This window comes from Coregonus lavaretus (genome assembly GCF_964263955.1).
Source record: "Coregonus lavaretus genome assembly, contig: HAP1_SCAFFOLD_241, whole genome shotgun sequence".
NCBI classification, from domain to species: Eukaryota; Metazoa; Chordata; class Actinopteri; order Salmoniformes; family Salmonidae; genus Coregonus; species Coregonus lavaretus.
In genome coordinates this window covers 247,501-274,779 of record NW_028158987.1, presented here as the reverse complement: position 1 = coordinate 274,779, position 27,279 = coordinate 247,501, and the positions used below count along the sequence as shown (strand labels likewise).

The window sequence follows — 27,279 nt, the reverse complement described above, 5'->3', positions numbered from 1 at the left end:
ATAGTTGATGATATTGTTATGTGTATTAATATAGTTGATGATATTGTTATGTGTATTAATATAGTTGATGATATTGTTATGTGTATTAATATAGTTGATGATATTATGTGTATTCATATAGTTGATGATATTGTTATGTGTATTCCTTTAGTTGATGGATATTTTGGTAAACAGAGTGTTATAATAGGTCTACTCTCCTTAACATGTTTTGGATATAAATTAGATGTGTGGGGTGAATTCGTTCTGTTTCCATCTGTGTGCCCCAGGGTGATCGCTCCTACACTATCTAGAATCTAAAAGGGTTATTTGGCTGTCCCCATAGGAGAACCCTTTGTAGAACCCTTTTTGATACTAGGTAGAACCCTTTTGGGTTCCATGAAGAATCCTTTCCACAGAGGGTTCTACATGGAAGCCAGAAGGGTTTTACCTGGAACCCAAAAGCGTTCTCCTATGGGGACAGCCAGAGGACCCTTTTGGAACTCTTTTTTCTAAGAGTGTACTGTATCATAGGTCTATAGACTTGTCTTCTCAAAACAGGCTTAAAACACAACAAGCAACAACATTTTCTCTTTCTAATCTACTGTTAACTCTTTTCACTCAGGAAGGTATGTTGTGTGAAAGAGAGACAAATAAATACTGTGGAAAGACTAACAACAACTTACACTTCCTCAAAACAGGTTGTGTGTGTTCATTAGTGCCCACCGTAGAAAAACGTTTGGCAACAGAAACCGTTTAGGTCATGTTGTACAGCGTTTGGAGTAAACTGTTTATGCAACATTTTAAAACTGTTGGCCGCGGAGTAAACTAATGAATACGACCCAGGTAGTAGCCTACAACTCGGCTGTTGATGCCTGCCTCATGCTGTAACCTGAACTTAGCCTGAGGGGTGGACTATGATGCTAGCTAGATATACTGGTTTTCTAAAGTTAGCTAGCTTCAGTTATCTTCACATTCCATCTCAGGCCTCATCCATAGGAATGTACAGAGTGCCAGTCATCAGGATGGTGCTCTCAGAACGGAAAATATATAATGACTTGACAGTTCAATCATACAAAATTGCGCTAACTGGACGTGGGCAAGTCAAATTCAATCAGTGGAGGTTGCTGAGGGGAGGACGGCTCATATTAATGATACCATTCCACCTATTCCGCTCCAGCCATTACCACAAGCCCGTCCTCCCTAATTAAGGTGCCACCAACCTCCTGTGAATTCAATACATCAATATTCATTCGTCATAGTAATACATTTCACATTTCGTATTATAAATGTAATTGTATCATAGTTCCACTATAGTGTAGCGATCTGTGCAACTTCCGGCGTGAGTTTACTGTGAACACTGAGGCTGTACCCACTTTAAGTTACAGTTTTAACAGAGACCAATTAGGCTATTTGATCATAATGTAAAAAAGGCCTCCAATAACATTTAACGTGGAAATAGCTGTTCTATCATTCAGCCTACAGTAGCAGCCAATGTGTGGTGTTCAACGTAAGCCTACATTCCATGAGACATTCCAAAAAACATGCAGAGCTTGACATTAACCTGTTTATCTACTTGTCCTTCACACAAGGAGGAGGTGACTGAAAATGTTGTTGTGTACTATGATGCAATTCCAACCAAGTAACCCAATTGGCGCCAATGGCGCGATGCGTAGGTTGTTTGCCTTTTTACAAGTGCAACCTGGGTTCACTTCCCTGCCCCGCTGTTTGCTACATTGGTGTCAGAAGTAGTATGGTGTCTGTGAGGCCATCAGAATGCACGGCCCGGATGTGTGCGGGGTCTGAGTAGTCGAAGCACGATACTTGCTTTTATAGGGGGCAGTGTGAGACAGGTTACAATTCCCATCGCAGCAATAGGGTTAACCTAGTTTTGGCCAGCGACCTGGGTTCAATGCCCTGCCCCGCTGTTTGCTACAATATTAATATCACAGGCTACCCGACGTCCATTGATCAAAGAGACACAACAATATGAGTGAAAGGATTTTAGGATAATATCAGTTAGTGTTGATTTAAAGTTGTCTTCTGGGTTCAGCCTTCTAGCTTCCTTTATCAATTGGGTGAAATATAATAAATGACATGGTCTCAAAGTTTGGAGATAACCAGGCCCAGTTTAAATCACTATGACAACCATTTCATTATTTCCCCAGAGCAGCAAGGGAATCTAGAGATTCAACCTTTGCAGAATCAGAATCACCTTTATTCGCCTAAGTACATTTGCATGTACATATGTAGGATCTAAATTTGAGCCAGTTTGCTACAGCATGAAAATATTCCTGCAGCAACAGTAAATGTGATTTATAATTAATGGACATTTTTGTATCAGTTGATACATTTTTAGTAAGGGAAACTCAAGTCTGCCATTTCTAAGTGGAAATTACAAACTTCAGAAGCCTTTTAAAACCTCAAATACACTACAAGTTTTACATTTACTGCATTGAGGGAAAGTTATTCTGCAGTGGGGGGTGAACAAATTAAGATCCTACATCTGTACACATAATTCTACATGGTGATTTTTTACATTTTAGTCATTTAGCAGACGCTCTTATCCAGAGCGACTTACATACATTTTTATTTTTTATACTGGAATCGAACCCACAACCCTGGAGTTGCAAATGCCATGCTCTACCAACTGAGCTACATCCCTGCCGGCCATTCCCATAATAATTAAAATGTCCTGTTGCTGCAGGATTATTTTCCTGCTGTAGCAAACTGGCTCAAATTAAGATCCTACATCTGTAGCAATACACCTCTCTTTGATGTACATGGCTATATCAGGATTGACTTTTGACCATTTGACATCTTTTATTTACTGTTGTTTAGGCTGGTTGAATGAGTCGCCTATAAAAGCTACTTCATCTGCAAGAGAACAGGTGGCTGCACCAGCGACTGTAAGAAGTTATGTGATTTCCTCATATGAACGTGAAAGTAAGTGTGTAGCCTACGCAGTTACACAATGGCTGTTGAAACTGTGGCACATATTTCTCGGTAACATTAGAATTCGGATAAATATGTTGATATGTAGGAAAGACGGGCAGACCCTCGTAGGTCTAGGCTAAACTACAAACTATTATAAGGTTAGGTCAACGTCAGGCATTCAATAGTCAGAGTAGGTTTGAGCTATGATCACTTATCATGCTGACCAACCTGATGGTCTCCGTTTGAAATGGTGTGTAAAATACCATGCCTAGGCTACAAGCTCTGTCCTGCTACTGTTAGGTCTGTAACGTTATGGGAACTGATCTGAACAGGTTTAGACTGGTCATCTAGGATATGTAGGCTATAGCTGAGGTATAGACCTCCATCTGTATCAGGACTAGTCTCCTGCTACTGTTACTGTTATAACGTTATGGGAACTGATCTGAACAGGTTTAGGCTGGTCATCTAGGATATGTAGGCTATAGCTGAGGTATAGACCTCCATCTGTATCAGGACTAGTCTCCTGCTACTGTTACTGTTATAACGTTATGGGAACTGATCTGAACAGGTTTAGACTGGTCATCTAGGATATGTAGGCTATAGCTGAGGTATAGACCTCCATCTGTATCAGGACTAGGCTCCTGCTACTGTTACTGTTATAACGTTATGGGAACTGATCTGAACAGGTTTAGGCTGGTCATCTAGGATATGTAGGCTATAGCTGAGGCATAGACCTCCATCTGTATCAGGACTAGGCTCCTGCTACTGTTACTGTTATAACGTTATGGGAACTGATCTGAACAGGTTTAGGCTGGTCATCTAGGCTATAGCTGAGCTCAGTGGTGATTTTCGCATGTCAATCTTGGTGGGGCAAAACATAAATAAAGGGGGATGCATGCCAGCAAAGCCACTCCACAACACAACACTAAACAATACATTCATTGCACTATAACGTTGACAAACGGTGCCCACAAACTGTTAGGGCCTACATAAAGCAGAGTCCCAACAGCAGAGTCCCAACAGCAGAGTCCCAACAGCAGAGTCCCAACAGCAGAGTCCCAACAGCAGAGTCCCATCAGCAGAGTCCCAACAGCAGAGTCCCAACAGCGGAGTCCCATCAGCGGAGTCCCATCAGCAGAGTCCCAACAGCAGAGTCCCAACAGCAGAGTCCCGACAGCAGAGTCCCAACAGCAGAGTCCCGACAGCTGTCCTATCATTTCTCTTCATTATTTATCTTCATATGACAAGTATTAAAAAGGATTTGCCTGTAGATTGTCGTCTTGATTCGTGATGATGACTGCTGGCTAAGATTTTGAAAGTATGATGTTGACCTGATCAGTTCAATCAAAGCTACTGTAGATATAATGTGATTTGACGTCATTTTATCTGTTGGCCAATGACCTTTTTGGATGGGCACTTCTAATGTAACTCTGTGGCAGCACCCAAGGGGCTTGAATTTTCTAGCTCTACCCTTAGACTTGGCGGTGACGTAGTGTCCCCATGAATGACAGAACACTGAGCGAATCACGGCACAGCGCTCCGTATTTTCCGCTGGCTGCCCCACCACCACAGAAAGCACTGAGCTAGGCTGAAACACCTGCATTTTGGAGCTGCCTTACTCAAGAAAACAAAAAAGAGACCATGTGTTTTTGCGGCTTTATTAACTCAATGATATATATATATATTTATTTATTTTAAAATTTTTTGCAAACTGACATGTGACACGTATTAATGCCAAAATAACATCCAAAACAGGAAAGGCCACCTGCCCTGAATGACAGGTCGCCACTGGCTGAGGAATAGCCTTTCTGTATAGATCCCTGATCCCCCCCAGATCAATCAAGCCTGTTTTAGCCCTTCTGTCTACATTCTCAGATACGTTTAGAAAATAACAGATTCAAAAATAATAAATGGCCGACTTTTAATGAATACAAATAAGTGTGTGACATGGCCATGGTCTATAACACTGTCTTGACAGTTACCATGGAGAAGAGATGTCACAACTACATATTCATGTGATTGCATTAAATCACCTGACTGTTTCGATATGTCTGTTAGTAGATGTTTTATAAGAGATAATTAATAAATGATAACAATTCACATTCAAGAATTACTGTGTTAACTACAACCAACATGTTGGATCTCTGTTTAGGGGTCAGTGGTCTAAAATGAGTCTCTCTGGGGAGAGAGAGGAGGGGGGCCCTGCCTCTAAAATGTGTCTCTCTGGGGAACATGACACCAAAGCTAAGAGGTGAGATGACAATTTTGTTTAAGAATTATTAAGAGTTTAATTCCTAAATGCTATTTACACAATTTTTCACATGTATTTTTTAATCAGAAATGGTTGCTTATGGGTACCTTCAATATTACTGTTCTCAGATGTTTAATTAATAGATTTTAGATTTTTATTGCAAAACGCTATATATCCATTGTTTAGCTGAAATTGAATGTTCGTATCCTGTATATTTGACTGTATTATCTGGTTGTCTCACCTAGCTATCTTAAGATGAATGCACTTACTGTAAATCGCTCTGGGTAAGAGCATCTGCTAAACAGGTGGGGCTCTGCCCTGAATGACAGGTCGCCACTGCTCCAAAGCAATTACATGTTGCACAGGAACCACTGACTCGCTGCATGTTTCTATTATCAAGACACCTGCTGGTACCTCTTAACTGATTAGGACAGCTCATGAGGTGTCCTAAATATCTGCCAACTAGGTGGGACACTTATGAATAAAGAGGCTTCATGCATAGCTTTAATTTATACCCATAAGAGTAGGACTAAAATGGATTTATTCTCAGCACTTATACGACACATTTTCTACTTTGAGACGCTTTTTGGATATGGGTCCAGATCTCAAAATATTGTAACGAGCCAGTATTAAATGAGTCTGTCTGGGGAGAGAGAGGACCAATTTTTATACTCTGAGATGCTTTTTGGATACGTGCCCAGATCTCAAAATCTTGTTTTAAAAAACGATTTTCTTTTGTTTGACATAATAAATAAAATAATATTACTAATGTACCCGACTTTAAAGACTGGGTTTAGTTTATTATGTGGCACTGCTCATGTCCGCGTTCTGGAACTGTCCGCGTCCACGTACGGTTTGGCGCCAAGCATATTGTCCAGTTACGCGCAGAGTGGTCTGAGGTGATCTTGGGGAATAACGACGGAGTTCGTTACAGTGTTGAGACACCGAAGTTTATTGTTCAATTTGCTTTTTTTGCGTAATGGTCAGTGACAGTATGAGTGTAGCCAGATCCTTTTCACTCGCTATCCTTGTTTCATCTTGTGGTTCACCGGATTCTTCATCATCATCGAGGGACAGACGAACGACCTGCTAGCTAGCCAAGCTAGTCGGTACAGCTAGCTAAGCTAGCTACTCTACCAGCAGCATCCTAGTTATCCTAGCTACCACTACATCATCACCGGCTGCCTGCATTTCTTGTGGACCGATGGAGCTCCCTGGTTGTTTCTTCCACCTGTTAAATACCGTGGAGGGCTTCTCCCTCTCTCTTGATGGATGCTGGCCTACGCTCCCTCAGTCCGGTTCTCCTCTCTTCACTAGATGGACAGTAATTTTACCATTTAACCCCTCTGTGTCCAAGGACTGAACTTTTGAATATTATTTTCGGGGCGCCTCAAGTGACATTTTTTACAACGTATATTTCTGATAAAATTAGTTAATTGCATCCGCCATTGAGCCAAGTTTCATAATATTACCTTCTGTCCCTGGTTATGAAGTAATCGCGAAAAAACAGGCCTTATGTTTGGGCATTTTTCACCCTACCAGCTCCTATTAGTTCTATTGAGCTCCGTGACACTGACTCGCCTTCAGAACGTTCTATTCCCAGCCCATTGTTCTGCGTCACAATGCCAGCTTCACTATTGTTATCAATGAGACCTGCCTGCGTTAACCCTGTAGGTTTACCTCAGGTTACTTATTATTAACAAGGTTACGGCTACTTGGTGAGCGTTAACCCTGTAGGTTTACCTCAGGTAACTTATTATTAACAAGGTTACGGCTACTTGGTGAGCGCGCACACTGTTCACCTGAGTACATGTTGTGGTCACCAATAGTGAGGTGAGACACAGTTTAAGAGGTGATGGCTGGCGGATAGCCATCAAACATTAAACATTTTCTGATCATGGTTAACCATATTTGTTTTAAGAAAAAATTGTACAATCTAAACAAAACGCATGTCCCTGTCCTCTTTTTCAAGATGTGGCCGATTTAAACAGCCAGAAGACATTTTTTAATTAAGAAATAACCATTTTATTTGAGGACTTGTTGTTTCTAAGTGGCTGCTGGGTAATTTGATATGCATCGAACTCTTCCTTCATAGCATCAAATTGAGCGAATGCTTCGCAGGTTCACTGAGTTGCAAACCAAATGGGTATAATGGGGTGATTGTTGTCTAATCTGGTGGTCTAGCTAATGGATTTGTAGATCTGACGCAGTTGCTACCTCAGATTATGAGCCTAGCAAGTGTCATGAATGAGTTATGTAGTACCCACATACGGCCACAAGGAGGAGCAAGAGTGCCATAAACCCATACTGTTTTTTGCCAAATAAACCCTAAACCTAACAATCAATCAAATGTATTTATAAAGCTCTTTTTACACCAGCAGATGTCACAAAGTGCTATACAGAAACTCTTACCCTACTTATAACCTATTTTAGCCGTAACCCTAACCCCTAATTCTAGGGTAGGGTAGCCTAGAACACTTTTAGAAACTATTTTAGTAATAATATTATCTTAGTAAATACAATTATTGTTATTTTCTTATATGTATAATTGCAAAACAGAACACTTGATAAATAAGACACATTTGTTTTATTTTTCAAATGTGGTTTGAATTGGGTGACCTAGTAACCTCTGTGTGAAAGTCCAGCAATTGGCGTGGGGCAGGTTTGAGACTGATCTAATACACTTTATTTCTCAGCTGCCTCACCAATGTCTGTATGTGAATTAATAACTTTTAATTGGTTAATATTTCCAATAGATGGCAGCATAAGACCACGAAGCATCAGTTATAGGCTACAAGCAGCAATATGATTGACACAAAATAGCATGCATGATTTTCTAAAATGGTCACTCATGACTTTAGTTAGCTATATATCTCGTATTAGGCCTGCGATGCTTTTGGAAGAGCAATTAAATAGTGACTATAGCAGGTGTTGAACCCTTGGTAAATAATCACTAGTCAGACGCACTAACCTCAACCCTAGTATACATGCATTATGAAATATCTAATATTGCGATTAAACAACCTCGGAATAGAAAAGACAAGAGTGCGTCTTCCAGCCCACCAATAAATACATCATGCAACCCTCCCGGTTAGCAAATGTACCTCAACATGCCCCTCGCTTGTGCTAGAATAAAATAACCAATTATAGCATAACAAACAATGAAACTGACATAAACCAAAAATAAAATGAAATCAAATCATATTTAATTTGCCACATGCGCCGAATACAGGTGTAGACATTACCATGAAATGCTTACTTACAGCCCAACAATGCATACATTTTTTATAAAAAAGTAAAATAAAAACAACAACAACAAAAAAGTGTTGAGAAAAAAAGAGCAGAAGTAAAATAAAATAACAGTAGGGAGGCTATATACAGGGGGTGTACCGGTGCAGAGTCAATGTGCGGGGGCACCGGCTAGTTGAGGTAGTTAAGGCAATGTGTACATGTGGGTAGAGTTAAAGTGACTATGCATAAATAATTAACAGAGTAGCAGCAGCGTAAAAATATGGGGTGGGGGTGGGGGGGGGGCAGTGCAAATAGTCCGGGTAGCCATGATTAGCTGTTCAAGAGTCTTATGGCTTGGGGGTAGAAGCTGTTGAGAAGCCTTTTGGACCTAGACTTGGCGCTCCGGTACCGCTTGCCGTGTGGTAGCAGAGAGAACAGTCTATGACTAGGCTGGCTGGATTCTTTGACAATTGTGAGGGCCTTCCTGGATGGCAGGAAGCTTGACCCCAGTGATGTACTGGGCCGTACGCACTACCCTCTGTAGTGCCTTGCGGTCGGAGGCCAAGCAGTTGCCATACCAGGCGGTGATGCAACTAGTCAGGATGCTCTCAATGGTGCAGCTGTATAACTTTTAGAGGATCTGAGGACCCATGCCAAATCTTTTCAGTCTCCTGAGGGGGAATAGGCTTTGTCGTGCCCTCTTTACGACTGTCTTGGTGTGTTTGGACCATGATAGTTCGTTGGTGATGTGGACACCAAGGAATTTGAAGCTCTCAACCTGTTCCACTACAGCCCCGTCAATGAGAATGGGGGCGTGCTCAGTCCTCTTTTTTTTCCTGTAGTCCACAATCATCTCCTTTGTCTTGGTCACGTTGAGGGAGAGGTTGTTGTCCTGGCACCACACGGCCAGGTCTCTGACCTCCTCCCTATAGGCTGTCTCATCGTTGTCTGTGATCAGGCCTACCACTGTTGTGTCGTCAGCAAACTTAATGATGGTGTTAGAGTCATGGGTGAACAGGGAGTACAGGAGGGGACTGAGCACGCACCCCTGAGGGGCCCCCGTGTTGAGGATCAGCGTGGCAGATGTGTTGTTACCTACCCTTACCACCTGGGTGGCAGCCCGTCAGGAAGTCCAGGATCCAGTTGCAGAGGGAGGTGTTTAGTCCCAGGATCCTTAGCTTAGTGATGAGCTTTGAGGGCACTATGGTGTTGAACGCTGAGCTGTAGTCAATGAATAGCATTCTCACGTAGGTGTTCCTCTTGTCCAGGTGGGAAAGGGCAGTGTGGAGTGCAATAGAGATTGCATCATCTGTGGATCTGTTGGGGCGGTATGCAAATTGGAGTGGGTCTAGGGTTTCTGGGAGAATGGTGTTGATGTGAGCGATGACCAGCCTTTCAAAGTACTTCATGGCTACAGGCGTCAGTGCTCCGGGTCGGTAGTCATTTAGGCAGGTTATCTTAGTGTCCTTGGGCACGGGGACTATGGTGGTCTGCTTGAAACATGTTGGTATTACAGACTCAGTCAGGTACATGTTGAAAATGTCAGTGAAGACACTTGCCAGTTGGTCAGCACATGCTCGGAGTTCACGTCCTGGTAATCCGTCTGGCCCTGCAGCCTTGTGAATGTTGACTGCTTAAAAGTCTTACTCACATCGGCTATGGAGAGCGTGATCACATAGTAATCCGGAACAGCTGGTGCTCTCATGCATGCTTCAGTGTTGCTTCCCTCGAAGCGAGCATAGAAGTGGTTTAGCTCGTCTGGTAGGTTTGTGTCACTGGGCAGCTCGCGGCTGTACGATTCAATCTTAGTCCTGTATTGACTCTTTGCCTGTTTGATGGTTCGTCGGGGGGCATAGCGGGATTTCGTATAAGGGTCCGGGTTAGAGTCCCGCTCCTTGAAAGAGGAAGCTCTACCCTTTAGGTCAGTGCGGATGTTGCCTGTAATCCATGGCTTCTGGTTGGGGTATGTACGTACGGTCACTGTGGGGACGACATCATCGATGCACTTATTGATGAAGCCAGTGACTGATGTGGTGTACTCCTCAATGCTATCTGAAGAATCCCGGAACATGTTCCAGTCTGTGCTAGCAAAACAGTCCTGTAGCTTAGCATCTGCGTCATCTGACCACTTTTTTATTGACCGAGTCACTGGTGCTTCCTGCTTTAGTTTTTTATTATAAGTAGGAATCAGGAGGATAAAGTTATGGTCAGATTTGCCAAATGGAGGGCGAGGGAGAGCTTTGTATGCGTCTCTGTGTGTAGAGTAAAGGTGGTCTAGAGTTTTTTTTCCCCTCTGTTTGCACATTTAACATTCTGGTAGAAATTAGGTAGAACAGATTTAAGTATCCCTGCATTAAAGTCCCCGTCCACTAGGAGCGCTGCCTCTGGATGAGCATTTTCCTGTCTGCTTATGGCCTTATACAGCTCGTTGAGTGCAATCTTTGTGCCAGCATTGGTTTGTGGTGGTAAATAGAGAGCTATGAAAAATATAGATGAAAAGTATCTTGGTAAACAGTGTGGTCTACAGCTTATCATAACATACTCTACCTCAGGCGAGCAAAACCTTGAGACTTCCTTAGTATTTGATTTTGTGAACCAGCTGTTCTTTACAAATATACACAGACCGCCACCCCTTGTCTTACCGGAGTCAGCTGTTCTATCCTGCCGATGTAGCGTATATCCCGTCAGCTGTATGTTGTCCATGTCGTCGTTCAGCCACAACGAAGAAAATACAGTTTTGAATGTCCCGTTGGTAGGATAACCATAATCTTAAATCATCTATCTTATTTTCAAATGATTGAACATTGGCTAATAGGATTGATGGAAGAGGCAGTTTACTCGCTCGCCGTCGGATCCTTACAAGGCACCCCGCCCTACGTCCACGATGTCTGTGTCTCTTTCTCCTGCGAATGACAGGGTTATGGGCCTTGTCAGGTGTCATGTAGGATATCCTTCGTGTCCGACTCGTTGAAGAAAAAATATTAGTCCAATACGAGGTGAGTAATCGCTGTCCTTATATCCAGAAGCTCTTTTTGGTTATAAGAGACGATGCCAAAAACATTATGTACAGAATAAATTTCAAATAACACGAAAAAACACACATAATAGTACAATTGGTTAGAGGGCTGTAAAACGGCAGCCATCTTCTCCGGCGCCATCCATACATTTAGTTAATTAACCATATATACAGTGGGGAGAACAAGTATTTGATACACTGCCGATTTTGCAGGTTTTCCTACTTACAAAGCATGTAGAGGTCTGTAATTTTTATCATAGGTACACTTCAACTGTGAGAGACAGAATCTAAAACCTAAATCCAGAAAATCACATTTTATGATTTTTAAGTAATTAATTTGCATTTTATTGCATGACATAAGTATTTGATCACCTACCAACCAGTAAGAATTCCGTGTCTCACAGACCTGTTAGTTTTTCTTTAAAAAGCCCTACTGTTCTCCACTCATTACCTGTATTAACTGCACCTGTTTGAACTCGTTACCTGTATAAAAGACACCTATCCACACACTCAATCAAACAGACTCCAACCTCCCCACAATGGCCAAGACCAGAGAGCTGTGTAAGGACATCACTGATAAAATTGTAGAACTGCACAAGGCTGGGATGGGCTACAGGACAATAGGCAAGCAGCTTGGTGAGAAGGCAACAACTGTTGGTGCAATTATTAGAAAATGGAAGAAGTTGGGGGGCGGAGCTAGCATGTTGGAGTGAACGGCAACTTTTTTGTGAAATAATCTAACCTAACTTACTTTATTGCACTTGTTACAACAAACTTTGCTTTCTAATCCAATATTGTAACTTTCTATGTGAAAATGCCTAGTAATAAGCGACCAAAGGACAATAAATCCACATCAGAGGCCTACTCCCCACCAAACAATGAGACAAACATGGCGGAAGGCACAGGTAACAACGTGACACTTACAGAACTTACCCGGGCTTTGGGAGAACTACGTGTTGCTATATCGGAGGATCTTAAGGCTACTATTGCTGAACTGGACACTAAAATCGAGAGCACCATTCGAACGGTCGCTTCACAGGGCCAGAGTATTGTGGACCTTGAGAAAGCTTCTGAATTCAACGCTGGTAGGATCGACGAGTTAGAGAAGCTATCCACGTCATTGCAGGATAATGTGCAGAGGCTTTCTGTGAAAGTGGTCGACCTGGAGGGCAGATCCAGGCGTCATAACCTTCGCATTGTGGGTCTGGCAGAAGGGGTGGAGGCGGGCTCTCGCCCCACCGACTTCTTCGCCAAGCTACTGAAGGATGCAATGGGACCGGATGTTTTGGCGTCGGATCCCCTACTGGACCGTGCACATCGCGCCCTTGTCCCAGTGCCTGGACCGGGCCAGCGTCCTCGCCCAGTAATCATCTGTTGTCACAGTTTCAAGACCAAGGATCTTATCCTGCGTGAGGCTCGAATGAGGGGCAACCTGTTACATAAAGGGCACCCCTTTCGTGTCAATGAGGATTATGCGCCCGATGTGGCAAAGCACCGCGCTGGCTACAGAGATGTCATGACCAAACTCTACAAACTCCATCTTCGCCCAGCCTTGCTCTTCCCTGCAAGACTAAGAATTACCCCGCCTTTCGGGGAGAAGATTTGGCTCTCCTCGGTTTTGGACGCAGAGAAGTTTATCCGGGAATATACACCAATCCCCCATACAGGTTAGAGTGCCTTGTCATTGTGTGTTAAGGTCTGCTCATGGACTCGAATCCATACCATACCATAACGGGTGAAACCGTATTAAACGGTCTCAGCAAGGGCTACCGAACATGTAATACGATGAGCTGACCAATGGAGGGCGGTCAGAGCTCTCACTTAACGTTAATTTCACTTTCATTCCGACTGGGTTTAGAGCGATGCCTGTTTGGGAGGTCTTCCAGGTCGGATCATTGACACTTTCGGATGGACATACTTATATTCCCCCATTTTGTTTTGTTTTGTTATTTAATTTTCAATTCTTACATTATTCCTGTGCGTACATATAATAATTATTATTTGTACTTTATTATTATTTTCTCTTAGCATTTTAGTATTATGTATGTGTATATTTTAAATGAATATAGATTATTATTCTGGGGTTTGCATGTTTGTGTATGTAGTTGTGTGTGTATGGATGTAGGTGTGGATGCGTGTGTATGTATCTGTATATATTTAAGAATATTTATTTTATATGTATATATTTTTTTGGGTTTGTGTGTGTGTGTATGTATGTGTGTGTGTATACGTGTGTATATGTGTGTGTGTGTGTGTGTGCGTATATATATATACGTATGTGTGTGTGTGTATGTATGTAGGTATACACATGTATGTATGTGTGTGTGTGTGTGGATGTGTATATGTGTATGTGTGCACATATGTATATATAAATCAATATTTTTTTTTAAATTATTTGAAAATGAAAAATTGTTTTTTTATTATTTAACAAAATGTTTTTCATATTTTTATTTACATGTATTTATTTTTTATTGGGGGGTACGTTCAATTTATCAAAATCCTTGTTCCCATCTCCTAACCCACAATATGTAACTGTACTGCTGTCTATGTCGGTTACTGATGGTTTATGTTTAGACCGGCATTGCTTAGCAATAGAATCTTGTGATGATACATCTTGCTTATCTCAGGGATTGACCCAAGATTAACCTTAAGTGCGCAATATGTTTAAGTTGCAAATTATTCTGTTTAGGTTTATTAGATGCTAATTGAACACTTTAAGTGCGGGAGCCTCCTCAGTTCATATGTTAGTAGAAGTTCTAGGATAGTGAGAGGTGAGCGCATAGTTGGGATTTTATTTGTGTTTTACCTCTTGTTCGAGGTCGCGCCGTGCTTTTTTGGCATCGGCCAGACAATGTGTTTGTTATTTTTATTTTCATATTTTTTTCTGTCCTATGTGTGTATGCCTGTTAAATGTGGGTTGATGGGGGGGGGGGGGGGGGGGGGTAAAGGTTGGGGAAAGTAGGGGAACAGGGTGGAGAGTAAAGGTGCTTGCGGGGGGGAGGGGTGGGTTGGATACTGCTCGGGTGTAGGTGCTACATATGCTGATCATGATCGTTTGGTTCGCTTTCTTACCTTTTAAATGACTTACATGTTATGCAGGCCACCATAGGAACTACAAATGAGAGGAGGGCGGGACTTACATTCACTTCCTGGAATGTCAAAGGTTTAAACGAACCAATTAAGAGAGGCAGGGTCCTAGCCCACTTGAAAGCACTTTCGTCTGATATTATATTTTTGCAAGAAACCCATCTGAAAAACAAATCTCATAACAGACTTAAATATAAGTGGGTGGGGCAAGTGTATCACTTTAACTTCTCTGCCAAAACGAGAGGCACAGCGATTCTGGTACGGAAAGGAATTCCCTTTCTACATAAAACCCCTATTGTGGATAAAGAGGGTCGTTATGTGATCGTAATAGGAGAGATCCATTCTACTTCTGTAACTCTACTAAATATCTATGGGCCAAACATTGATAACCCCTCTTTTTTCAAAAGAGTCCTTGCCCTGATTCCAGATATCTCCCATACTAATCTGGTCATTGGAGGAGACCTTAACTGTGTACTAGACCAATATTTGGATAGATCCTCTACCCGGCGAACCCCTACCTCCTATTCAAGCGAATTCTTGAATACCTACATAAAAAATTCGAACTTATTTGATATATGGAGGATCTCTAATCCTACGGGTAGGGAATACTCCTTTTACTCTCATGTTCACAATGTATATACTCGAATTGACTACTTTTTGGTTGATGCTAAACTACTCCCCTATACCTGTAATGTGAGATATCATGATATTATAATCTCTAACCACAGTCCACTCACCTTCTCCCTGAGATTGGGTGTCATCGTACCAAATGAGAGGGTCTGGAGGTTGAACCCTCAGCTCCTCACAGAACCAACATTCTGTGAACCTCTTGAAGACCAAATTACACTTTTCTTTGATACCAACGACAACACAGCGACTTCCCCAGCATTATTGTGGGAAACACTGAAGGCTTATTTGAGAGGCTGTATCATCTCCTTTCAGACTGCCAGGAGTAGGCAAAACAGGAAAAAATTGGTAGAACTGGAGGGACAAATTCACTTACTGGACATGGAGAATGCTAGACATCCATCTATGGAGAAACATAAAAAAATTATGTCTTTAAAATTTAAATACAATCAGATCCTCTCGGCTAAAATTGCTAAATCATTTCTCTATGCCAAGCAAAAATATTTTGAGTTTGGTGACAAACCACACAAATTACTCGCCAGACAACTTCGAAAAAATTTGAGTGACCGAATGATTCACAAAGTTAAATCTGCATCTGGGGAATTACTCTCCTCCCCCAAAGACATCAATTACAGAGTCCGTCAGTTTTATGAGACTCTATATACATCTAAAGTGGATCCTAACCCCTTAATTATGCAAAACTTTTTGGAGGACTGTAATCTTCCTGCCCTAAACCAGGAAGACTCTAACTTCCTGAATAAGGAAATATCTCTTGGATAAATTAGAGAAACAATTAAATCTCTAAAGAGTGGCAAGACCCCGGGCCCAGATGGATACCCTGGTGAATTCTATAAAACATTCAGCAACATGCTCTCTCCCTACCTGCACAAAATGTTGGTTCGGGCCAATGAGGATGGAGGTCTCCCATCGGCTTTGGATGAGGTGTTTATTACAGTTATACATAAGAAGGGTAAAGATCCGGAAGAGGTAGGGTCATACAGACCAATATCCCTCCTTAATACAGACCAAAATATTTTAGCAAAAACTCTGGCTATCAGGCTTAGCACTTTAATTGGCAAATTGGTCCATTCGGACCAGACCGGCTTTATCCCTAACAGAAACTCATTCTTCAATCTCAGGCGCCTCTTCAACATTATGTATTCTCAGAGGTTACCTAACGTTGACCTTGCCGTTATATCTCTTGACGCCGAAAAGGCCTCTTGACGCCGAAAAGGCCCCTATCTATTCAAGGTCCTACAGAAATGTAATATTGGAGATGGGTTCATAAATTGGATCCAGCTTTTATATAGGAACCCCTGTGCGAGAATACTCACTAACCAATCACTGTCACCCCGATTTAACCTTCACAGAGGGACAAGGCAGGGTTGTGCGCAGTCGCCTATGCTCTTCGCCCTAATTATTGAACCTCTCGCTCAAGCGATCAGATCTCATTCAGCAATACACGGCTATAATACTAAAGATACTCTAAATAAGATTTCCATATACGCAGATGATATTCTCCTCTATGTAACAGAACCCCAAGCTAGTATTCCTGTCACGATCGTCGTTAATAGAGGAAGCGGACCAAGGCGCAGCGTGATAAGCGTACATACTTTATTTGTACTGAACACGACACAAAAACAATAAACAACGATCATGAAGTCCTCAGTGACAACGACTGAACATAGAACAAAAACCCACAACCCCAAGGTGAACAATGACAGTTTAAATATGGCTCCCAATCAGAGATAACGAGCCGACAGCTGACACTCGTTACCACTGATTGGGAGTCACTGGACCAAACAATGAAACCACCAATAACAACCCAACTAATCCCCAAACACAACAAAACTGAACACACCCTGGCTCAATAATACAAAGTCCCGGAGCCAGAGCGTGACAGTACCCCCCCCTAAAGGCGCGGACTGCGACCGCGCCTCAAAGAACCCAAATAGGGGAGGGCTGGGTGGGTGTTGCTCCTCGGAGGCGGCTCCGGCTCTGGCTCCGGGCTTGACCACCATCCTACATCCATCCCCCCGTAATGGCCCCGGTCCGATCCAACCCAGCTGGCTGGATCCGGACTGATGACGCGCACCCCTAACTTGGCGCGTGAGGCAGGGACGGACCGGACCTGGCTGACGATACGCATCCTCGGCTTGGTGCGTGGAGCCGGAACGGACCTCCTCAGGCTGACGACTCGCCTCCCTGGCTTGGTGCGCGTAGCAGGAATAGGCTGAACCATGTTGACGACTCGCCCCCTTGGTTTGGTGCGAGTAGCCGGAACGAGCTGACCCAGGTTGACGACTCGCACCCTTAGCCTGGTGCGAGTGGCAGGAACCGTCCGGGTTGGGCCGGCGACGCACACCATAGTTTTGATGCGTGGAGCAGGAACCGGCCGGGCTGGGCTGGCGACGCACCCCTTTGGCTTGGTGCGTAGAGCAGGGACAGGCCGGGCTGGGCTGGCGACGCACCCCTTTGGCTTGGTGCGTAGAGCAGGGACAGGCCGGGCTGGGCTGGCGACGCACCCCTTTGGCTTGGTGCGTAGAGCAGGAACGGGCAGAGCCGGGCTGACGAGACGCACCACAGGCTTGATGCGGAGAGCAGGCACGGGCCGTGCCGGACTGACGACGCACACCACTGGCTTGGTGCGGGAGGCTTGGATGGACCGGACTGTACTAGGGACACACACCACTGGCCCTACACCGGGATCTGGAACGGGCCGGACCGGACTGGCAACACACGCCAGTACCTCTCGCCGTGCCTCTACTTCCTCCATCCCCTCTTCGACCAGTGGCCCCCGTAACCCGGCGGCCTTCTCCGGCAACCCACTGGGCCGCTCTATCGCGGCCTCCTGCTGGTCCGACGTCGTGAGCCCCCCCCCTAAAAATGTTCGGGGCGTCTCTCCTACCCGTGGACCAGGTCTCCATGTCCCTCGCCAGCCTCTCGCCCTTCTGCCATAATGTCAAGCCCTTCTCTTCCTCACTCGGCTTGACCCAGTCCAGGAGGCGAAGGAGATCTATGAGGGATCTCCCTGGCGATGGCTCCTGGACACGCTGCTTGGTCCCATCTTGGTGGGTTTTTCTGTCACGATCGTCGTTAATAGAGGAAGCGGACCAAGGCGCAGCGTGATAAGCGTACATACTTTATTTGTACTGAACACGACACAAAAACAATAAACAACGATCATGAAGTCCTCAGTGACAACGACTGAACATAGAACAAAAACCCACAACCCCAAGGTGAACAATGACAGTTTAAATATGGCTCCCAATCAGAGATAACGAGCCGACAGCTGACACTCGTTACCACTGATTGGGAGTCACTGGACCAAACAATGAAACCACCAATAACAACCCAACTAATCCCCAAACACAACAAAACTGAACACACCCTGGCTCAATAATACAAAGTCCCGGAGCCAGAGCGTGACAATTCCAGCTATTCATGAGGTGATTAATTTGTTTGGTACCTTCTCGGGATACAGAATAAAATGGTCTTCCTCCTACAACTGCTCTACCTATACCAGAACATCCCAGTATTCATACCTAAATCCTTTCATAAACAACTGGACTCTATTATCAATCCTTTCATCTGGGATTATAAAACACACAGGATAGGTAAAAAACACCAGTGTAAATCCAAGATGGAAGGAGGATTGTCTCTCCCAAATTTTATATTTTTACTATTGGGCCGCAACCTCCGCGCTGTTACGTTTTTGCTGGATGACGCACCCCCGCCATCCAGCTGGCTTAGTATGGAGTGTGAGGAGTGTCACCCCTTTTCTATTGGTGCCGTGATTTTGTCACCTGTCAATCTGGAGATGTCACTTTACCGTAACAATCCTATTATACATAGCACAGTCCGAATCTGGAAGCAAATTAAAGTCCACTTTGAGCTTAGACCAATATCATTCATGCTCCCTGTTGCCAGGAATCCCTCCTTTGCCCCCTTTAACCTTGATAACACCTTTGAGCGATGGGGAGAGTTGGGGATAAGTACCATAGGGGATTTATATATAGGAGGGACCTTTGCTTCCTTTGAAGCGCTGAGGGAAACTTATAACCTTCCCAGAAGTAACTTTTTCAGATACCTACAAATTAGAGACTATGTTAGAAAACACCTCCCAACATTTGAGAATGCTAAACCTTCCATGTTTGACGGATGCATAAAAATATGCCCCACCTCAGACAAACTGATATCTCGTCTATATGACGCTTTTCAATCTGTTAGCGCACCCTCTACTGATGCCATTAAGGCAAAATGGGAGGAAGAACTAGGGACTGATATTTCGGTGGCAGACTGGGAGGATAGCTTGGAGTATATCCACACCTGCTCCATTAACTCCAGACATCGTCTCATACAATTTAAGGTATTACACAGATTACACTATTCCAAAACAAAACTGCATAGGATATTTCCTGATACATCCCCTATGTGTGATAAATGTCAGGCTGAGCAGGGTACACTACTCCACTGCTTTGCCCTATGCTCTAGTCTGTATGGTTATTGGTGTGGAATTTTTGGGGTCCTCTCTGAACTTCTGGAGACTTCAATAGACCCAGACCCGCTTCTGATAATCCTGGGAGTGTCCGATTCCCTAAACGGATTAACCAACTCCCAAAAACAACTCATCTCTTACAGTCTCATTTCGGCAAAAAAATTTATCTTGTTGTTTTGGAAAAGGAGGGAAGCGCCCTCTACCAAATTATGGCTCAGCGAATTGGCAAAAACTGTACACTTAGAAAGAATTAGATATATTCTGAACAATAAATTATCAAATCTGGCAGCCTTTCCTCTCTTACCTGGACCAGTCGGCGCTGTGAATTTGTACTTTTTAACGCACTCTCAATTGTCATATTGTAATCTACCTTTGGGCAGCGTGTGCTGGCCCCGACACTCGAGCAGTCGGGAGGGGAATAGGGTGGTATAAGTGTGGGGGTTACATTTACCCTTTTTCTTTCTACCTGTCCCTGTTCTGTATGTCGTGTTTTGTAATATTTGTTTTGTGTCCAGAACTCTGGGTCTTGTTGTTCATGTATGTTCTCTTATGTTTAGATAAGAACTGTACATGTCTTTCATACCTATTCACCATTCTTGTGTGTGTTCATTAAAAAATATTTGAACAGAGAAAATGGAAGAAGTTCAAGATGACGGTCAATCACCCTCGGTCTGGGGCTCCATGCAAGATCTCACCTCGTGGGGCATCAATGATCATGAGGAAGGTGAGGGATCAGCCCAGAACTACACGGCAGGACCTGGTCAAGAGAGCTGAGACCACAGTCTCAAAGAAAACCAATAGTAACACACTACGCCGTCATGGATTAAAATCCTGCAGCGCACGCAAGGTCCCCCTGCTCAAGCCAGCGCATGTCCAGGCCCGTCTGAAGTTTGCCAATGACCATCTGGATGATCCAGAGGAGGAATGGGAGAAGGTCATGTGGTCTGATGAGACAAAAATAGAGCGTTTTGGTCTAAACTCCACTCGCCGTGTTTGGAGGAAGAAGAAGGATGAGTACAACCCCAAGAACACCATCCCAACCGTGAAGCATGGAGGTGGAAACATCATTCTTTGGGGATGCTTTTCTGCAAAGGGGACAGGGCGACTGCACCGTATTGAGGGGAGGATGGAGGGGCCATGTATCACGAGATCTTGGCCAACAACCTCCTTCCCTCAGTAAGAGCATTGAAGATGGGTCGTGGCTGGGTCTTCCAGCATGACAACGACCCGAAACACACAGCCAGGGCAACTAAAGAGTGCTCCGTAAGAAGCATCTCAAGGTCCTGGAGTGGCCTAGCCAGTCTCCAGACCTGAACCCAATAGAAAATCTTTGGAGGGAGCTGAAAGTCCGTATTGCCCAGCGACAGCCCCGAAAACTGAAGGATCTGGAGAAGGTCTGTATGGAGGAGTGGGCCAAAATCCCTGCTGAAGTGTGTGCAAACCTGGTCAAGACCTACAGGAAACGTATGATCTCTGTAATTGCAAACAAAGGTTTCTGTACCAAATATTAAGTTCTGCCGCAGCCCGTCTGGTGTTCAACCTACCCAAGTTCTCTCACGTCACCCCGCTCCTCCGCACACTCCACTGGCTTCCAGTTGAAGCTCGCATCTGTTACAAGACCATGGTGCTTGCCTATGGAGCTGTGAGGGGAACGGCACCTCCGTACCTTCAAGCTCTGATCAGTCCCTACACCCAAACGAGGGCATTGCGTTCATCCACCTCTGGCCTGCTGGCTCCCCTTCCTCTGCGGAAGCATAGTTCCCGCTCAGCCCAGTCAAAACTGTTCGCTGCTCTGGCACCCCAATGGTGGAACAAGCTCCCTCACGACTCCAGGACAGCGGAGTCACTCACCACCTTCCGGAGACATTTGAAACCCCACCTCTTTAAGGAATACCTGGGATAGGATAAAGTAATCCTTCTACCCCTTCTACAAAAAATCCTTCTACAAAAACATGATTATTTGTCTCTCTGAAAAGAAACCATCAAGTGATAGATTTTAAACAAATACATGTCTTTCATTGAACAACCCCCTGCCATGATTAGATAGTGAAAAAACACACCAATCTCTTTCATAATTACTTTAAACTATAAAAGCTAATTTACAAACATTTCAGAAAATGGATATATAGCGTTTTGGAATGAAACTCTTCTCATGTTTCCCCATCTGAGCTCAGAGTAGATGAGAGACGTAATGTTTGTCTCTGTTGTGTTGAAGCCCAATCAAGCAGGAGAGACCAGCCTCCCCTGTACCCAGCTGTGTGTCCATGAAGAGTGACAAGTCTATGGAACCTCCTATATACTTCAGAGAGGGAGACTTTTCTAGTGAACAAAGGTAAGAAGAACTCATGGGTCATGGTCAGTGAGTTAAACAACACTGTCTCTAGTCATTTCTCCTCTCCCATTTTCACATTTATTTTGGTTTTTTTCATAATCCATAGGCTAATCCTTTTTTCCATTTTCATAGTCCTGAAACAATGTTAAACTAACACAACATTCCCTCTCTCTGTGTGTGTGTGTGTGTGTGTGTGTGTTTGTGTGTGTGTGTGTGTGTGTGTGCACTCCCTGGATGAGGAGATGTAATCTCATGTTTTGTCCCCAGAAACTTACAGGAGAGATCAGAGTCAGAGATGCTCAGTGGTCAGTCTTCCCAGAGTCATCAAACAGACCTGGCCTCCATATTCAGTGTATGTGGTCCTGTTATGTACATTTGTTTTTGTTTACCTCAAGTAAAGTTGATCTGTCAATCATTCATTCATGTGTTAATGAGAAAGCATTTTGTCTCTTGCTCAACTTATTTACTTGATTTATTTCAGTTGCTTGAAGAGAATATTATGACATTTGTGAAGAAGGAGCTGAAGATATTCAAGAGGATTCTTAGTCCAGAACTCCCAGAAAGCTTTGAGAGTCAGAAGCAGGATAAGGAAGTGGTGGATGCTGAAGATGAGAAGCAGGAGAGCAGTGCCAGAGAGGGGGCTCTGAAGATCACACTGCACGTCCTGAGGAAAATGAACCAGAAGGAGCTTGCTGACACACTGGAGAAAAGTAAGAGCTGTCTGCCTCATGTTAAATGCTGTTTTATAACATTTAAAATCTCTAGCTAAAGTACAGCTAAAGTAGCTGTGTAACTAAATGATATTGTAGCAGCCTTAACACAACACCTAGTGACCTCATCAAGTAGCAGCAGGGATGTGTTGTGGTGATTAATTTAGAGAGAGAGAGAGAGAGAGAGAGAGAGAGAGAGAGAGAGAGAGAGAGAGAGAGATAATACCAATAATACTATAATCAGTCACACCAGTCTGTAATGAATTATGAAAACAGTTATACAGTCTGTTAAGAGAATGAAGTATTATAATTTAAAATGTTATAACAGTCCTAGAATACTGTAGGCATTAAAACAGACGTAATATTAATATCCTCTGTGTTATTTCTAGATTCAGATGAGCTTGCTGTGATTTGCCAACGTGAACTCAAATCTAATCTAAGGAAGAAGTTTCAATGTGTATTTGAGGGGATCGCTAAACAAGGAAACCCAACACTTCTAAATAAAATCTACACAGAGCTCTACATCACAGAGGGTGGAACAGGAGAGGTCAATAATGAACATGAGCTGAGACAGATTGAGACAACAACCAGGAAACAAGCAAGACCAGAGACTGCAATCAAATGTAATGACATCTTCAAACCCTTAACTGGACAAGACAAACGTATCAGAACTGTGCTGACAAAGGGAGTCGCTGGCATTGGAAAAACAGTCTCTGTGCAGAAGTTCATTCTGGACTGGGCTGAAGGAAAAGCAAATCAGGATGTCCAAATTGTATTTTCATTCCCTTTTCGGGAGCTGAATTTGATGAACAGGGAAAAACACACTTTGATTGAACTTCTCAATCACTTCTCAAAGGAAACCACAGAATCAAGAATCTCCAACTACGACAAGTGCAAAGTTCTGTTCATCTTTGATGGTCTGGATGAGTGCCGACTGCCCCTAGACTTCCAGAAGAACAAGATCTGTTGTGACATCACAAAGTCAACCTCAGTGGATGTTCTGCTGACAAATCTCATCAAGGGAAATCTGCTTCCCTCTGCTCTCCTCTGGATAACTACCCGACCTGCAGCAGCCAATAAGATCCCTTCAGTGTGTGTTGACCAGGTGACAGAGGTACGAGGGTTCAATGACCCACAGAAGGAGGAGTACTTCAGGAAGAGATTCAGTGATTCAGAGGACCTGGCAAGCAGAATCATCTCACACATAAAGACATCAAGGAGCCTCCACATCATGTGCCATATTCCAGTCTTCTGTTGGATTTCTGCAATAGTCCTTGAACACATGTTGAGTACAGACCAGAGAGAAGAGATGCCCAAGACTCTGACTGAGATGTACTCACACCTTGTGGAGTTTCATACCAAACAGAAGAATGAAAAGTATCTTGGGAAAGAAGAGACAGGTCCACACTGGAATAAAGAGAGCATTCTTTCACTGGGAAAACTGGCTTTTCAACAGCTTGTGAATGGCAATCTGATTTTCTATGAAGAAGACCTGAAAGAGGCTGGCATTGATGTCAATGAAGCCACTGTGTACTCAGGATTGTGCACACAGATCTTTAAAGAGGAATGTGGGCTGTACCAGGACAAGGTGTACTGCTTCGTGCATCTGAGCATTCAGGAGTTTCTGGCTGCTGTATATGTGTTCCTCTCATTCTTCAACAACAATGAGAATCTAATGGCCGAACCGCAAGTTACTGAAGTCACTGTCTACAAGAGTGCTGTGGATAAAGCCTTACAAAGTGAGACAGGAAACCTGGACCTGTTCCTCCGCTTCCTTCTGGGCCTCTCACTGGAGTCCAATCAGAAGCACTTACGAGGTCTACTGACAAAGACAAGAAGCAGCTCACAGAGCCATGAAGAAACAGTCAAGTACATCAAGGAGAAGATCAGGGAGAATCCCTCTCCAGAGAGGTGCATCAATCTGTTCCACTGTCTGAATGAACTGAATGACCATTCTCTAGTGGAGGAGATCCAAAGCTACCTGAGATCAGGAAGTCTCTCAGAAGAAGAACTGTCACCTGCACAGTGGTCAGCTCTGGTCTTTGTGTTGCTGACTTCAGAAAAGGAGCTGGATGTGTTTGACCTGAAGAAATACTCCAGATCAGAGGAAGGTCTTCTGAGGCTGCTGCCAGTGGTCAAAGCCTCCAGAGCTGCTCTGTGAGTACATAAAATGACATTTAAGTACTAATCATCAGGAAGAAATATTCAGTTTAGAGAAAAATATATATTATAATATGTATATAATATATTATATTATATTGAAAAACCTACTGAATCAGTGCATTGGTGTTCACAATTGTATAACAATATGACCATACCATTCTAGGAGACGGAAGATTAATGTATATGTTGTTTAAGAGAATAAACCAAATGCATCTGCCATTGTCCTTCTACACTACTGGTGTTAAATTAACAGTGTGTTTGTGAAATCATGATGATCTCTCTGTCAGGCTGTCAGGCTGTGGAGTCACAGAGGAAGGCTGTGCTTCTCTGGTCTCAGCTCTGAAGTCAAACCCCTCACACCTGAGAGAGCTGGATCTGAGTAACAATGACCTGAAGGATTCAGGAGTGAAGCTGCTCTCTGCTGGACTTTTGAATCCCCACTGTAAACTGGAGACTCTGAGGTCAGTATTCCTGTAGTTGGTCAACAAGTGATAACTGTTCACCAGATCCACATGTGTTTACCAGGCACACATATTCCACACCATATGTGTTTGGACAGTGAAGCTTACAGTTTTAAATTTGGTGCTATGCTCCAGCATTTTGGATTTCAGATTGAATGTTTCATTATATAATGTCACCTTTTATTTGATGTTAATAATTGTTAACGGTGAGAGGTTAGCATGTTTTGTTGTAGCCTCTGTAACTTTCTCACTCATTATTATTCATGATTCATTCATGATCTTTCTCATTCATGGCATCATTAGGATTCATTCAGTAGTGTTTAGAAACATGTTATCTACTCACAGAAAGAAAATTACTCAACACCAAAGAATAGCAGTGTGGTTTTAATATGATTTGACTCTTTGCAGGCTGTCAGGCTGTCTATTCACAGAGGAAGGATGTGCTTCTCTGGTCTCAGCTCTGAAGTCAAACCCCTCACACCTGAGGGAGCTGGCTCTGAGTAACAATGACTTGAAGGATTCAGGAGTGAAGCTGCTCTCTGCTGGACTGGGGAATCCCCACTGTAAACTGGAGACTCTGAGGTCAGTATTCCTGTATCACTCAATGAACACACACTCATTGGACAAACACACACACTGGACATGGGGCACACACACACACACACACACAAGGATTCATTTAGTAGTGTTCAGAAACATGTTATCTACTGTTAATAATGATACATTAATTCATGTATATACAGTACCAGTCAAAAGTTTGGACACACCTACTCATTCAAGGGTTTGTCTTTATTTTTTCCATTGTAGAATAATAGTGAAGACATCAAAACTATGGAATAACAAATATGGAATAATGTAGTAACCAAAAAAGTGTTAAACAAATGAAAATATATTTTATATTTGAAATTCTTCAAATAGCCACCCTTTGCCTTGATGACAGCTTTGCACACTCTTGGCATTCTCTCAACCAGCTTCACCTGGAATGCTTTTCCAACAGTCTTGAAGGAGTTCACACATATGCTGAGCACTTGTTGGCTGCTTTTCCTTCACTCTGCCGTCCGACTCATCCCAAACCATCTCAATTCGGTTGAGATCGGGTGATTATGGAGGCCAGGTCATCTGATGCAGCACTCAATCCCTCTCCTTACACAGTCTGGAAGTGTGTTGGGTCATTGTCCTGTTGAAAAACAAATGATAGTCCCACTAAGCCCAAACTAGATGGGATGGCGTATCGCTGCAGAATGCTGTGGTAGCCATGCTGGTTAAGTGTGCCTTGAATTCTAAATAAATTACAGACAGTGTCACCAGCAAAGCACCCCCACACCATAACACCTCCTCCTCCATGCTTTACGGTGGGAACTACACATGCCGAGATCATCCGTTCACCCACACCGCTTCTCACAAAGACACAGCGGTTGGAACCAAAAATCTCAAATTTGGACACCAGGCCAAAGGACAAGTGTCCACCAGTGTAATGTCCATTGCTCGTGATTCTTGGCCCAAGCAGGTCTCTTCTTATTATTGGTGTCCTTTAGTAGTGGTTTCTTTGCAGCAATTCGACCATGAAGGCCTGATTCACACAGTCTCTTCTGAACAGTTGATGTAGAGATGTGTCTGTGACTTGAACTCTGTGAAGAATTTATTTGGGCTGCAATTTCTGAGGCTGGTAACTCTGATTAACTTATCCTCTGCAGCAGAGGTAACTTTGGGTCTTCCATTCCTGTGGCGGTCCTCATGAGAGCCAGTTTCATCATAGTGCTTGATATTTTTTGCAACTGCACTTGAAGAAACTTTAAAAGTTCTTGAAATGTTCCTTATTGAATGACCGTCATGTCTTAAAGTAATGACGGACTGTCGTTTCTCTTTGCTTATTTGAGCTGTTCTTGCCATAATATGTACTTGGTATTTTACCAAATAGGGCTATCTTCTGTATACCCCCCTACCTTGTCACAACACAACTGATTGGCTCAAACGCATTAAGAAGGAAATA

At 43.4% G+C, this 27,279-nt stretch overlaps 1 protein-coding gene across 1 annotated transcript in view; it reads left to right on the top strand.

The window, feature by feature from the left end:
* Positions 1-22,494: 22,494 nt before the first annotated feature.
* LOC311123394 (NLR family CARD domain-containing protein 3-like) overlaps positions 22,495-27,279 on the top strand; it is a gene marked incomplete at its 3' end in the record, with an annotated part of 5,419 nt that continues 634 nt past the window's right edge. The window contains exons 1-3 of the mRNA XM_084197662.1: positions 22,495-22,665; positions 23,055-24,822; positions 25,116-25,289. Of these exons, the coding sequence (XP_084053788.1) occupies positions 22,629-22,665; positions 23,055-24,822; positions 25,116-25,289 (1,979 nt within the window). The 5' untranslated portion in view covers positions 22,495-22,628. The remainder of the gene's footprint in view (positions 22,666-23,054; positions 24,823-25,115; positions 25,290-27,279) is intronic.